This window comes from Ammodytes marinus (assembly GCF_949987685.1).
Source record: "Ammodytes marinus genome assembly, chromosome: 15".
In the NCBI taxonomy this organism is placed as follows: Eukaryota; Metazoa; Chordata; class Actinopteri; order Uranoscopiformes; family Ammodytidae; genus Ammodytes; species Ammodytes marinus.
This window is the reverse complement of record NC_137219.1, coordinates 2,019,241-2,035,142: the sequence shown is the minus strand read 5'-3', so window position 1 is coordinate 2,035,142 and position 15,902 is coordinate 2,019,241. Positions and strand designations below refer to the sequence as shown.

At 40.5% G+C, this 15,902-nt stretch overlaps 1 protein-coding gene across 1 annotated transcript in view; it reads left to right on the top strand.

Moving 5' to 3' along the window:
* The window catches only part of LOC307261604 (uncharacterized protein), a 21,648-nt gene extending 7,154 nt beyond the window's left edge, over positions 1-14,494 (top strand). The window contains exons 7-20 of the mRNA XM_080042185.1: positions 60-145; positions 776-837; positions 1,428-1,666; positions 2,323-2,512; positions 3,525-3,566; positions 4,154-4,274; positions 4,645-4,786; positions 6,658-6,810; positions 7,652-7,742; positions 9,739-10,129; positions 11,147-11,405; positions 12,394-12,511; positions 13,164-13,233; positions 13,837-14,494. Of these exons, the coding sequence (XP_079898311.1) occupies positions 60-145; positions 776-837; positions 1,428-1,666; positions 2,323-2,512; positions 3,525-3,566; positions 4,154-4,274; positions 4,645-4,786; positions 6,658-6,810; positions 7,652-7,742; positions 9,739-10,129; positions 11,147-11,405; positions 12,394-12,511; positions 13,164-13,233; positions 13,837-14,165 (2,293 nt within the window). The 3' untranslated portion in view covers positions 14,166-14,494. The remainder of the gene's footprint in view (positions 1-59; positions 146-775; positions 838-1,427; positions 1,667-2,322; positions 2,513-3,524; positions 3,567-4,153; positions 4,275-4,644; positions 4,787-6,657; positions 6,811-7,651; positions 7,743-9,738; positions 10,130-11,146; positions 11,406-12,393; positions 12,512-13,163; positions 13,234-13,836) is intronic.
* The last annotated feature ends 1,408 nt before the right edge of the window (positions 14,495-15,902 follow it).

The window sequence follows — 15,902 nt, the reverse complement described above, 5'->3', positions numbered from 1 at the left end:
AAAAATTTGGTTATCTTTTTTTTTTCTTCTCCTTGAACTGAGCTTGTTTTTACTTCCAGATACCTGAGTCACAAGGTGTTACCAATGCAGAGCAAGGGACGGAGAGGCTCTCTGAAGAGAATGTCTAAACGCTTTGATCTCATAGGTGAGAGGGAACAACACACACACACACACACACACACACACACACACACACACACACACACACTGCACACACACACACACACACACACACACACATACAGGCCCAGAAATGTAAACAAAACCAGTAGTCAAAATCAGTGAGTATCTCCTCACGATCCACTACCTGTTTGTATTGTGTGTGCACTGAAAAAAAATCTAGTGTTAATACAAAGCCGAGGCTCTGTTGCTAGCTACAGTGTACCCTTTTACAGAACCTAGGCTGTGTATTAACAACTGATTTTTCCCCCACATTTTTTTTTTTTTTTTTTTTTTTTACACCTTTATTTATACAGGTAAATCCCATTAAGTCCAAAGACTCTTCTACAAGGGAGACCTGTTTCCATTTACTCGTTACCATTCACACACACATTCATACACCGATAGCAGCAGGCTAACTATCGACATTCACACGAGGCAAGGTGGGTGAAGTGTCTTGCCCAAGGACACAACAACTATGACACAGGTGGCAGGGCGGGGATCGAACCTCCAACCCTTTGATCATCGGCCGACCCGCTCTACCAACTGAGCCACAGTCGCCCTCACATTAATCCTCAATAAACCAGATAATAGCGAAATCTCTTTTGTGTTTCAGACGGACAGCTGATGTACACGCGGGTCTCTCCTCCTGTCAGAGTGCCGCGGAGCAGAGAAGAGGTTTGAATCAATTAGTATATTCTAATAACTGAATGAACAAACTTTCCTCACAGTGAAAATGTGATTCCTGGAACTCTGTTTGAAGTTAGAAAGCTTCCTGAAAGAGTTACTGTTTCACTGTTGTTCTTTACAGCAGCAGGGCCCACAGTTTGGTTTACAAACATATTCTTTAGTCTTACGTTTGGTTCCAGGTTCCTCAGAATAATTTAGTTTTGATTTATGATGTTAGAATTATTCAATACTAAGAATTATATGTAGAGAAAATATTCTGTTAAACTAACTGTAGGCTCTGTGAATGTAAACAAATCCCCCTGTAAAACTGTATAGTGCAATAACCTTCAGAATAGTGCTGAGAATGATTATGGAAAGTTTAGTTGATTTAAGTGCTTTAGAAGTTGATATTTTTGGTTTAGAGTATTGAGTAAACTGCTGTTTACTACAGTTTACTATATATTTGTTTGTTCCCAAAAAATATATATATTAAAAAAAAAAATGCAAAAAGAAATATTATTTATAAAAATAAAATAAAACAATCTAAAACTCCCAACACAACTGTAACCAAACCACACGCCTCCATTTTAATTCTCCAGGTGACTTCCATCCTTCGTCGTTTCCATGACGAGCGGGCTCACCTGGGGCAGGGTTTGTGCCAGAAAGCGCTGCTGAAGCATTACTACTGGTCCGGAGTGACCCGGGACCTGTCACACTACATCAGCTCCTGTCCCACATGCCTCACACGCACCAAGAGAAAGTGGCTGCGCTGCTCCGTACAGACCTGCACCAACTGCTGTGGGCCGGTGGAGAGAGGGCTGGGGATCACATTTCACACGTAATGAAATTAACACACACACACACACACGCACACGCACGCACACACACACACACACACATATTTCACACGTATGAGATATACCCTGCGTTCTTTTTTTTTCTATTCTACATACTACATCAGACCATCAAAAGAATCTACCGGTAGTTAGGTTGTAGCACTCACTCACTCACACACACACACACACACACACACACACACACACACACACACACACACACACACACACACACAGGTATGTAGACCTGCCTCTCCAGGACCAAGAGAAAGTGGCTGCGCTGCTCCGTACAGACCTGCACCAACTGCTGTGGGCCGGTGGAGAGAGGGCTGGGGATCACATTCCACACGTATGGAATTAACACACAGACAGACAGACAGACAGACAGACAGACAGACAGACAGACAGACAGAGACACAGACAGACAGAGACACAGACAGACAGACAGACATTTCACACGTATGAGATAAACACTGCGTTCCAAATTGCGTAGTCTTTTTTTTCTCCTATTCTACATACTACATCTGACCATAAAAAGAATCTAGTTAGGATGTAGTACTCACTCACTCACTCACTCACTCACTCACTCACTCACTCACCCACCCACCCCCCCACACACACACACTCTCTAACACTAACCCCATCCTTCTCCCCCCAGGTTCCCCCTCAGTAGCCCCCTCCTGATGTCCCAGTGGATGAAGGCAGTGGGTCGACCTCACTGGCATCCCAGGCTGCGCTCGTCTGTCTGCTCCACTCACTTCACGGAGGAAAGCTTCGATCGCAGCGCCGGGAAAGTGACCGTGAGACCCGACGCTGTGCCCACACTGCTGGTACACAACGACACCGCGGTAAGTGGACCTAGCCTCTGTAAACGGGCTACTTATTATTTGTTAATACACAGCCTAGTCTCTGTAAATGGGCATGATGCTGCTAGCTATGGTTAGTAGTAATGGTAGTGCCTACACTGACCCTAAACCTTATTTAAATTAATATATATGAATTTGTATCCTATTTTCCTTGTGATTGTGTTTCTTGTGTATGCTCGTCGTCACTGTAAATGAGGGAAACTTCAGTGTCTTTCCATTGAAAATAAAGTTTATTGATTGGTTGACTGCTACGGTTAGTAGCTATAGTACGTTACAGGCGTTATCCAAAACAATCTAACTGTATTTATAATTTTTTTTTAGAGAGAACATACACACACAACTGAAAAAAATTATATTAAAAAATACTAACATGGCGTACTCTACTTTACAGGTTTCTAAGGACTTCCAATAACTATATGCAAATGTTAAAGGTGCACTGTGTAATATGACATCATCAAGAAAGTTCTAGAATGCAACGCTCCCTGGGTAACCCCACCCCTTTAGAATAATAACAGAAGCTACAGTGGCCTTCAAGGACAAGAACAATTCTAAATTCTAAACAATGCATCTGATGACATTCCAACCAACATGGATGCCTCGATAAGACTTGCCTGCTCAATGTACAAAATGCAATATTAATATTTGTAATTCTCCGATCAGGAGGATAATTCAGATTATGGGCAGAGGTGATTTTACACCAATGAGGACATATTTATGAATGAGGATATTGATTTTAGCTAATACATTACTTCAAATGTTACACAGTGCCCTTTAAGCACAAAATAAAAAGTCATGTAGGTCCATTCAGTACTGTTAAATAGTCAAGAAAAGGCTGCCATATCTATATAATTTTTAACACACTGTTTTTTTTTGATCATTTTAAATGCTGCTTTTACTGTTTTTAATTTGCATAGCTGGATTTGCCGTTTTTTATTTGAATTGTGCAGCAAACCGATAGTTTTAAAAGCTTGTGTTTTGTGTGTTTGGTCCACAGACTCTGTCCAAAGGCCCGTCTGTGCCCAATGTGGGGGAAGAGGTAAGTTCAAGATGGGGCGAGAACTGTGGGTGTGACAAAGAAAGAAATAGATATGGGGCGCTCCGGTGGCGTAGTGGATAGAGTGTGTACCATATTGGCTCCGGCCTTCGTTGCAGTGGTCGCGGGTTCGAGTCCGACCCGTGGACCTTTACTGCAGGTCATCCCCCCTCTCTCTCTCTCTCTCTCTCTCTCTCTCTCTCTCTCTCTCTCTCCCCACTTCAACTCTGCACTATCTAATAAAGCTTGAAAATGGCAAAAAGAAATAAATATATTTTATTTATTTTATTTGATATGGACAGATGCTACCACATAGAAAAACTTGAACAACACAACTACAATGCACTGCATCACTATTAAAGCTACTTACTGTATAACTTCCAATGCCTGTCCCTAGAAGGCCTTTTAAACAATCATAAAAACACATGCAACATAGCCACATTATAAACATACAAGCACACATACATATAACAAAAAAAGAAAAAGGCACATACACCTGTATCCCCCCCACCAAATCCCACATTGAAAAATGCTCGTTAATTTACTGCCCTGCGTGTATTTAAAATGTCTTGTGTATCTGTGTTTCTCAGGCGTATTTTGCCAAGTACGATGCCGTGGAGCTGTACCTGAGAAAGCGCACGTATCCTCCCGGGCTGCACTACGTAGAGAAGAACACCTTCAGGAGATTCTGCAAGAAGTTCAGCATCAAAGGTCTGGACGAAAACGAAACACATTCATTAAAATCTCTATCACTCACTATGTGTCCATCCACTTGTTAATGGAATTATCAGAAGTTTGTTAAAAACATTCATGTGTATGTTTATTATACTATATATGGTATGAACTCAATTAAAAAGAAATTCTTGATTGATCGAAAATTATACATTGTTCTGAATGGATATTCCTGTTTGAATAAAGGTTAATAATAACATTTCATCTAGTCCCCCCCCCCCTTTTTTATACATATTTAGATAATTTGCGCCCAAATAACTGTCATATCTTTTTAATACAATGTTGATAGAAATAGGGAAAACAATAAAGTTAAATAAAACTAAACTAAAATGTCTCCTTGTCCTCCTAGATGACGCGCTGCACATCCAGCAGGGCTCTCGTCTGTGTCTGGTGCTGAGAAGCAGAGAGACGGTCTCCGCCTCGCTGACGGATTATCACAACGAACTCAACCACCTGGACGTCAACAAGTGTCTCAGGCTGCTTAATGAGAGGTAGGGGGGGGGGGGGATAGGCCCACCGTAGCTATCAACATGCCCGTTTACAGAGCCTAGGCTGTTTATCACAACAAAGTCAATCACCTGGACGTCAACAAGTGTCTCAGGCTGCTTAATGAGAGGTAAGGGGGGGATAGGCTTTTTCAATAACATCTCATTATGATTTAATTTAAAAAAAAAAAATTCTAAATATATGAAAACTAGCCAGTAGCCAGATGTGATAAAAATAAAAAACCCAGCTGTCTCAATAGTGGTGGCGACACATTGAAAACTAAATAAATATTTGATATTGGAGTCAGTGATTCTGGAGAACGCTCGCTGTCAAAATCACTTTTTTCAAAATCAGTGAATATCTCCTCATGATCCGCTACCTCTCTGTACTGTGTATTCTAAAACAAATCTGGTGTTAATACACAGCCTAGAATCTGTAAACTGGTATGCAAACAAAGAGGGCCAACCGTAGCTAGCAACAGGCCCGTTTACAGAGCCTAGGCTGTTTATCACAACAAACTCAACCACCTGGACGTCAACAAGTGTCTGAGGCTGCTCAATGAGAGGTAGGGTGGGAGGGGGGGGGATAGGCAACATCATTATTATAAAACGGGTGGCTTAAATCCAGCGATCTGATTGGTTCCTAACTGTTGTATGATGGGCGTATACATAACTGCTATGACGTCCAATCAGTTTGATCTGTGATATCATTTCCTAAAGTGCATTTTCAGTGTTATCTTCCCTCTGTCACACTGTTGTTATAATAATCTCAGAGGTTGGGGGGAGGGGGGGGGGGGGGCTTTTTCCAATAGTAAATAATCATTGTCAAGATCAGGTAAAACTTTATTGATCCTGCAAAGACATGGAGGTTGTAACAGACAAAAAAACACTGACACAGGTGAAGTAGTTATCGCTTAAAAATGTGTTTTAAAGCTGCAGTGTGTAGAATTTTGGGTTTTATTTCCCAGCAGATGTTGTAGAAAATAATTATAATATCCATAAGTACATTTAATTTAGTGCATAATAGCTGAAAAAAAATGTTTTAATTATTATTTTTTTTCCTTAGAAAGGGTCTCATATATGTCCATATTTCTGCATATTTTGGACCAAGGCCTAGTGCCGCCATCTTGAAAGTGTCATAGTTGGAATGTCATCAGGTGCATTGTTTAAAATGTTGAATTGTTCTTGTCCTTGAAGGCCACTGTAGCTTCTGTTATTATTCTAAAGGGTTGGGGTTACCCAGGGAGCGTTGCATTCTAGAACTTTGTAGAACTTTCTTGATGATGTCATATTACACACTGCACCTTTAAGTGGCTGTTATACGTACATTTCATATTGTTGACAATGGTATAAGCGGGATAGACAATGGGTAGGTTTGCATTATACGATTGTGAGGCAAATAACCACTTGACAGAACCACCCAATGCGAAGCGTACTCGCTAACTCATGTTTCTGAGCTAAAAACATGAAGACAAATAGGAAAAATTAAGCATGATTTTGCGGTAATTTACGTTTTTCAAGAGATTTTAAAAAGTATTATTTCTTAAAGCTGGGGTATGTGATTTCTGATTGGTCAAAGTTAACATGAGCTGTACACTTTGACCAATCAGAGCGAGGCTCCGATTCTCTGTTCTTATTGGCTGTTTTGGGACTGTCCATTCACTTTGGCACAACTTTGTTGGTGTAATAGAGCATGTCAGGGAGGGACCATAGGGGAGGGACCAAAGAGAACAAGTGGAGCGGTTGAGGTATTTGGATTCAAATCTCTATCCCAACTGCTATTTTCTTCCCAAATCATATACCCCAGGTTTAACATTAGAGGTGCGATTGTTCAACACCATATTGTATTCATAATCCATCTCTTGTTGTCTTCACAGATTCTTCTGGAAGACGATGCGCTCTGACGTGATTCAGTGGATCGAGAGCTGCGATCACTGCAGCACCAGGAAGAGGAAGAAACCAGCCAACCAATCAGAGAGCAGAGGGCAGAAAGGGGAGGAGTCAACACAGATACAGCAAGGCATGGACAGGTGTGTAGGCATGGACCGGTATTAAATTATTTATTTTAATAATTTTATTTTTATAAGTGCTGTAAAGTGCTGAGTGCTTGTGTCCATTGCCATAGGGCAATGGACACAAGCACTCAGCACTTTACTGTACAGCATTTTAAATGCATTAATGTCCATAGGCCTGGTTAACTAGTGCAATAGACCACGTGCAATAGAGCAGTGTGCAATAAACTCAGGCACTTTTTCTCGCACTTTCCTCGCACTTTAAATTGTCTGAATGTTTTTATGTCCTAGAATTACCGTGTGATGTTCTTGTTGTTTTAGCTTTGTCCAATGTGTAGGCCGAGGTTTTACTGTGTTTTTACTGTGTCATATTTTTGTTGTCTACTGGTTAAGCAAAATGTAGCACAATGCCCAAGACAAATTTCCTTAACAGGACAATAAAGTTTACCCCTGACCCCTGAAATTATCAAACAGGACAGATTGCATAAACATTACACAAAATGCCATATACATGAATGTCCATGGGGTGCTGCCTGCCATGCAAAGCGCTCTCTGAACCATCGGGAGCAATGTGGGGTTCAGTGTCTCTTTGCCCAGGGACACTTTGACATGTGGCGGGGAGACGGGGGATCGAACCACCAACCCTGTAACCCAGTGGACGACCGCCCTACACACTTCACCACAGCTGCACACTAATAAGAATAAAGTTCTCTGTAACACAATAAGTTATAGTAATTCAAATAGAGGAAATATTTATAGCTGTAGTATTTGTGAACAGTTGATATCTTGTCATATAATCTAATATTTAATATCTTTGTATCTTTCTTCTTCTGTGTATTTATTTCCTGCGGTGTGACAGTGGAGACGACGGAGATGATTTCAGTGACGAAGACGAGGAGGAAGCTGGTGGAGAGAAACAGACAGAGAGCAGTTCAAAGGACAGAGAGAAGGTGGGATTATTCAGCTTCAGCTTGGAGTAACACACGTACTCAGTCAGTCAGTCAGTCAGTTTTTTTTTTGTTTTTTTTTAACCTTTATTTATACAGGTAAATCCCATTGAGTCCGAAGACTCTTTTACAAGGGAGACCTGTTCCCATTCCCACGTTACCATTCCCACGTTACCATTCACACACACATTCATACACCGATAGCAGGCTAACTATCGACATTCACACGTCAGTGTGAGTCAGTCAGTCAGTCAGTCAGTCAGTCACTGAGACCCTGTTTCCACCTGGCATTAATATGTGGTTTTTAGGATCCGATCGCGCTAACTACAGGTGGAAACACGCTCAATGCGCATTGAATGCGCATTGAGATTATCCACATTCGGAGGTGGTTTGAGACCACATATCCACATACCCATTAACAGTGGAAACACGTATGCGTATCTCATACACATTAGGCCCCGCCCACTCAACTGCGGCGAGTGACTGGGCGGAAAGGCGTACTCATTCACGCGACAATTCACGTCATAAAAGCGCACCGTTGCAGGTAAATAATAAAGTCTATGTGTGGAACAACTGTGGTCAAGCCAGCGGTCTCTTGTTTTTGCATGGTCAAACCAGCCGCTTCTTTATTTATTCCCCCCGTGTTGTTGTGAGCACAGAGACGGCTCGGTGCAACTGATAGAGACAGTGAGCGAACAGCTCTGGCTGCGGCAGCTTCGTGACATCGTAGCAGTGGGACAGTGTAGCCAACTGATTCATTTAATGACGAGGAAAAACACCACACAATAAACAGTGCCGCGCTCACATTTTCGCCAAAACACACTGACTCTCTTCACTCTAGCCGAGGTGACTACACAAGGCGGAAATGATTCTTTCGACCAACTGTGGTCAAGCCAGCGGTCTCTCGTTTTTGCTCGGTCAAACCAGCCGCTTTTTTATTTATTCCCCCCGTGTTGTTGTGAGCGTGTATTTAGCCTACTACTATCTATGGCGTAAACACACAGAGACGGCTCGGTGCAACTCATAATAGAGACAGTGAGCGAACAGTGCTGGCTGCGGCAGCTACGCAGTGGGACACAGTGTAACCAAGTGATTAATTTATTGACGAGGAAAACACCACACAATAAACAGTGCTGTGCTCACATTTTCACCAAAACACAAGACTCTTGCCGAGGTGACCATAGACATTATAAAGGGATTTATAATGTCTATGGTCGTGGATGGTCAACACTTCTTCTTCTTCTTCTTTTATTTCCGGCAGACTAGGCAAGGGCGGGGCACTGCTGCCCCCGCCGCTTAAAAACAACAGTAGCCTATAAGCGGAAATGATGTACGAGCTGATTTCCATACAGCGCGGGGAATTCGAATCCGGATCGCAAACGCGCATAGAAGACGCATTGTTAAGGCCAGGTGTGAACAAGCATATTACATTTACATATAACGATCGGATTCCTCAGAACCACATATTAATGCCAGGTGGAAACAGGGTCTGTGACACACACACACACACACCCACACACTCACTCACTCACTCACTCACTCACTCACTCACACACACACACACACACACACACACACACACACACACACACACACACACACACACACACACACACACACACACACACACACACACACACTCACACTCACACTCACACTCACACTCACACTCACACTCTCTCACACACACACACACACACACACACACACACACACACACACACAAAAAAAGTGTAAACTGGACCATGCAGTCAAAGCATTTGATATGAAAATATTTTTTTTTCAACTTAATTTTGTTCTTTTTCCATTACAAATACCTTTGTGAATGGGAAAAAATGTAAAAACAAACATACACATGAAAAAAAAAGTTAATTTAAAACGAGGACTATTCAAGAAACCGATTACCAATACCATAGCTACACACACACTGTTGTAAAAAAATAAATAAAAAATCAAACATATTCTACCTAACTAAACTTTCCTCTCCTTTCTCTCTTAGGGAACTCCTGTGTCCTCCAAGCCTCCTCCTGCATCCACACCAACCACAGCCCAAGCTCAGACCAGAATCCCCATTCTCCTGCATCTAAAAACCTCCGTAAACCAAGACCCCACCACCCCCAACCCGCTGTATGTCACCCGCCTTTGGTCAGTGAAAGCAGCCGAGAATTCTGCCCAATCTGAAGCGCAGAAGAAGAATAATAATAATAATAATAAGGCGACCAATATCTCCATCGCGCCTCCAAATGTTCAGACACAAGTTCAAAGCCTGGTTAATAGAGGCAGCGCGAGGACACATCGCTACCTAGCCCAGCGCATAGCAACCAATGTTTTCATGACAACACAGTCGCCTAGACAACCGGTACCAGGTCCCAAAATCACACAAGTGACAGGTAAGCAATTTAATTTTTTTTTTTTTTTTTTTTTTTTTTTTTTTTTTTTTTTTCCAGTGACATACAAATATCAGGAAGTTGCATTTGAATTGAATTGGAAATGTTTTTATTTAAATAATAAAAATATAAAAAGCAATAATAAACAATCAAATAAATGAAACAAGTGTCAGAGACAGTTACAATAAAGTAATATTCACACACAATGAAAACCACAAATGAAAATAATCTGTCTAACACTTTGCTTTACCTGTTCGAAAAGGGCTGAGAAGAATGAAACTTATTTAATCTCACCCTTTCTCCCTGATTTATATATATATATAATGACTATTGGCTTAATAGATAATGACATTTTGAGTATAGCCATCAATGAAAAAATAAATAATATATAAATATACAGTTTATAAATATGCATCTAAAAACATGTAATATCAATGAAAAGTTTATTTTTCTGTAATTTAAGTTTTAAATTAAATTAATCTAGAATAAACATACTCTTGACAGAAAGTTGACATTTCTGTATTATAGACTAAATCCTTTTGTTGACTGGTTTTACGGTCATATGCTGGTCTTTTTAAATTCCATGAGCTGCAAACTATAATCATCTGAATTCAAACGAAAGAAAGGCTTCACGACTGTGGGGCGACTGTGGCTCAGGTGGTAGAGCGGGTCGGCCGATGATCAAAGGGTTGGAGGTTCGATCCCCGCCCTGCCACTTGTGTCATAGTTGTTGTGTCCTTGGGCAAGACACTTAACCCACCTTGCCTCGTGTGAATGTCGATAGTTAGCCTGCTGCTATCGGTGTATGAATGTGTGTGTGAATGGTAACGTGGGAAAGAAAAACAGGTCTCCCTTGCAAAAGAGTCTTCGGTCTCAATGTGATTTACCTGTAGAAATAAAGGTTCACATGTTTCACTTTGTGTGTAATGAATCTAGAATATATTAAAATTTCAGTTTTTGAATGGACTTTTCAATGATATTCAAATTTTTTAGCAATGCACCTCTATATGTGTTTTACAGGCAAGCAAATTCACCCTACAAGCCCAAGCGTAGGGCGCAAGACCTCGGCTCAAATATTCACCTCCACCATAAGCCGTGGTGTGGTGGGCCGTCCTAAGAAGAGGAGTGGAGACACAGAGGGAAGCTCTCCTGCTGCTAAGAAAAGCTCCAGCGCTGGGTTGGATCCGGTGGTCGCTCCGAGCTGTAAGCCCTGGCCTGTGTTCACTATCCCTGGGTCGGCAACCGGACAGACAGCCGCACACGCTACGGAGGCAGCGAGGTGATACTAACATTAAAGGGACACTGTGTAACATTTTAAGCAATTTATTAGCTAAAATCAATATCCTGATTCATAAATATGTCCTCATTGGTGTAAAATCACCTCTGCCAATAATCTGAATTATCCTCCTGAGCGGAGAATTACAAATATTAATATTACATTTTGTACATTGAGCAGGCAAGTCTTATGGAGGAATCCATGTTTTTGGAATGTCATCAGGTGCATTGTTTAAAATTTAGAATTGTTCTTGTCCTTGAAGTACTGTATCTTCTGTTATTATTCAAAAGGGGTGTAGTTACCCAGGGAGCGCTGCATTCTAGAACTTTGTAGAACTTTCTTGATGATGTCATATTACACACTGCCCCTTTAAAGTATCTACGAGGAACTTTTAAATATTTCTGAAACAGTCAAGATTTTCCTCTGAAGATCATAAATTACATGTAACAACAACATATACTGTATATAGACCATAGACTCCATATAAAGACTACTACTCAGGGTTAATTTAGTGAAAGAAATGTTAATAATGTTAACAAAGGACCTTTTTAATGAGTGAGTCGAAGAATTGACGAGCTAGAAATAGATCTTTGATAATAAAAACTATTATGAAATGTATGTTTTGTTTTTTGGTGATGAGACAGGATTAAATCTTTATGGTGAATTCACAGTAAACGTGAAAAGTCACGTCAAAATATTGAACTCAAAAATTTTTTCGGGTATTGCTATAACGCAAAAGTCCATTGATGTTGACACTGACTTCATGAGGTTAACGGTGTGTGTGTGTGTGTGTGTGTGTGTGTGTGTGTGTGTGTGTGTGTGTGTGTGTGTGTGTGTGTGTGTGTGTGTGTGTGTGTGTGTGTGTGTGTGTGTGTGTGTGTGTGTGTGTGTGTGTGTGTGTGTGTGTGTGTGTGTGTGTGTGTGTGTGTGTGTGTGTGTGTGTGTGTGTGTGTGTGTGTGTGTGTGTGTGTGTGTGTGTGTGTGTAAACAGCCCTGCTCCCTCTCGGAGGCCTAAGAAGCTCCAGGCCCGAGCGGTCATCCAGCAGGTCAGCTCAGCGAGGGTCAAAACCAAATCTGCTCTGGACGGGGCGGACGCTCAATGGACAGAGGTGTGTGTCTGTCTGTCTGTCTGTGTGTGTGTGTGTGTCTCTTTCTGTCTGTCTGTCTGTCTGTCTGTGTAGGCAACATAAGTTATCGGCCTGAATACTCAATTCTACAATATCGTATTTTTAGCCAGCACCATTTTCCTTATTTTGTGATTCTATCTCAGAGATTATTAAAAATTAATTATTTGAACATTACTCTCCTAAACACACATTGGTTGCGTTCCGAATCGCATACTTTCTACTATATAGTATGTAGAAAGAAGATTTAGGATGTCCCGATTCTTGTGGCCAGATTTAGGATGGTTAGAAGTACCCGGATGTCCTACTTCATGCGGCCAAGATTGTTAGTGTTGAAAAGTGCATCCTATTTGGGCAATTCTGACCCACAATCCAGTGCGCACGTGAAGTGACGTCACATCGAGACGAAGCCTCCGTATGAAAACAAACAGGGATGTGACGGATATAAAAGCAAGAGGCAAGATCAAGGCGCAATGTTATGATGAAATAAGAGAGTAAAGTATGTCCCAATAGTATGCCTACTGCATCCTAACTAGATTATTTTTATCGTCGGATGTAGTATGTAGAATAGAAAAAAGAAAGAGTATGCGATTCGGAACGCAACCATGGTGAATTCTAACTGTGTGTCTGTCCATAGATCCAGGAGGGAATGGTTGTGTACGTTTGTTTCTCGCGTGGAGCCGGTGACAATCTCACTCCGGAGATGGGTAAGAGGAGAAAGTTTCAATATACAAGCTGCAAATACTGTCATAAATTTGAGATTTTTGTCTATTTATCTTCCATAACATGTCTTCTTTCATACTAGTATAAATCAAAAGGTCCAACATGTACATTCAGGTGTTAATTTGAATAAACCTTGTCTGTTTGCATCTGTAATATTTCTCCTATACAACCATCTTTAACGGACATTATCTCAACATTAGTTTTTATTTTAGCAAAACTCTGAACCAAAAATTCTTAACTTCTAAAGCACATAAATAGAATTATTTTATGAAAACTTTGGGTGAAAATGTCTCTTAAAAATATATTTCAAAAGGACATTCCAAAAAAAATTGCAGTTGCACAGTGTTTAGGCTTTTTATTTTATTTTATTTTATTTTATTTTAATAAATATTTCTTTAATATATTTAATCAACATATTGTCTTTATTTAGACTAACATAATTAATCTTTAATTTTTTTTATATAATTGTAATTGTATTTTATTTAATTTATTTCACTTTAAATTGTATTAATTCTGCTGTATGTTTTATTTATTTATTTTTTAACTATACAAATCATTCTAAATCAATTTTCTTTTTCCTTTCACAGCCAGCCGTATTCTAACCACCAAGCTTTTCCGTAAAGACACCGGACACTTGGTTTCCATTCTAGACTTACCCGGGAGTGTGTTATTGATTCCCCAGGATTCCCTAATGGGTGAGGGGGTGCTGAATAAAAGGGTGCAGTACAAACGTGCCTGTGAACCATGGTTAGGGGCCCAGCTATTCAACGACTTGGTATCCCACTGCAGAGACCTCATTTTGGGCTCGGCAAAGTGCTCGAAGGGGGGTGGGACGTTAGAGCACGGAGCCTACGGACAGAAACAAGAGATTGTTGTGAGTTCTACGGAGCCTATGACGCTGCTATTGGAATTTTGAACAATCCAGGATTAATATTTTTTTTAGAAAGATTATTTTTTGGGCATTTTCAAGCTTTGTTAGACAGTACAGAGTTGAAATGGGGAGACGAGAGAGAGAGAGAGAGGGGGGATGACCTGCAGTAAAGGTCCACGGGTCGGATTTGAACCCGCGACCACTGCAACGAAGGCCGGAGCCAATATGTTACACGCTCTATCCACTACGCCACCGGAGCGCCCCGCAATCCAGGAGTCAGTGATTCTGGAGAACGCTTGTTGTCAAAATCACTTTTCTGTCAAAAATCTGTGAATATCTCCTCATGATCCGCTACCTGTCTGTACTTTGTTTGTACGCTGAAAATAAATCCAATGTTAATACACAGCCTAGGCTCTGTAAAATTGGCATTTTTCTAGCTATGGTGAGTCCACTTTGTTTACAGAACAGTTCATAGAGCCTAGGCTGTGTATTAACACTGGATTATTTTTCAGCGCACACACAGTACAGACAGGTAACGGATAGATAGAAAAAGATAAAGATTGTTCTGAATTCAATAGTGCCGATTTTGCGACTGACGTTTTTCTTTTTGTTTAATCTTTTCAATGTTTCCAATTAATAAATGTACATAAGTTACAGAACTCCTCGAGCTTTTCTGTGTGAAGTTTTTCAAGCTATTTGATCAATTTACAATTCAGTGAATTAAGTGTAAACTGTTCAAGTGTTCATGTCCTACAGGAGTCGAGGGGAAAATGACTCTGGAACTATAAATACCTTGTTTTGAGCATTTCCCGTTTGACATTATTTCAACTGCACCTAAAGCATATATCCCTCTCTCGTTCTCTTTAACCACTGTTCCCTCTCAATTCAATTCAATGGTGTCTGTATTGCCATGGAAAACAAACGTTAACATTGCCAAAGCAATTGAGGAATATAAAAACCAAAATAGAATTAAACTGTATGAATTCAAAAAAAAATTACAGACAATGATAGTTCTACCCTCAAATTGCAGACTTAAACACCTTGGGACAAATAAAAATCAGACGCCATTTTACCTGTATAAAATTATTGAACTATTAATAGTACTTTGAAATTGTTTTTTTAAGGTGCAATAACTACATATTGTTGTTCTAAAGTTTCCCTGTGTATGTACCTTCAGACAGACTTTAAAAGATCAAGGCTGTGTTTGAGGAGCCCTACTAACGTCCTACTCATATTAAAAGCCCTACTAACGTCCTACTCATACTAAAAGCCCTACTAACGTCCTACTCATACTAAAAGCCCTACTAACGTCCTACTCATATTAAAAGCCCTACTAACGTCCTACTCATACTAAAAGCCCTACTAACGTTCTACTCATACTAAAAGCCCTACTAACGTCCTACTCATACTAAAAGCCCTACTAACGTCCTACTCATACTAAAAGCCCTACTAACGTCCTACTCATACTAAAAGCCCTACTAACGTCCTACTCATACTAAAAGCCCTACTAACGTCCTACTCATACTAATTGTGACGTCAATTTGGGTATGTTGTGGTTGTGTAGGTGAGAAATACCCGGATGAGTACTTACTTCCGGGAAGATTTTGTGTATGGATCGATAGGTTACTTTTCCTACTCAACCGACCCACAATGCATTGCGTCTTTTCAAACGATACAGAAGTTTTTTTTATTAGATTCTTTATTCCTTCTGTGTGCTTCATTGTAAACGGTCCGACGAACCTCGCATACACAATGGATGGTTAAGTTGACAGTATGTAGTAT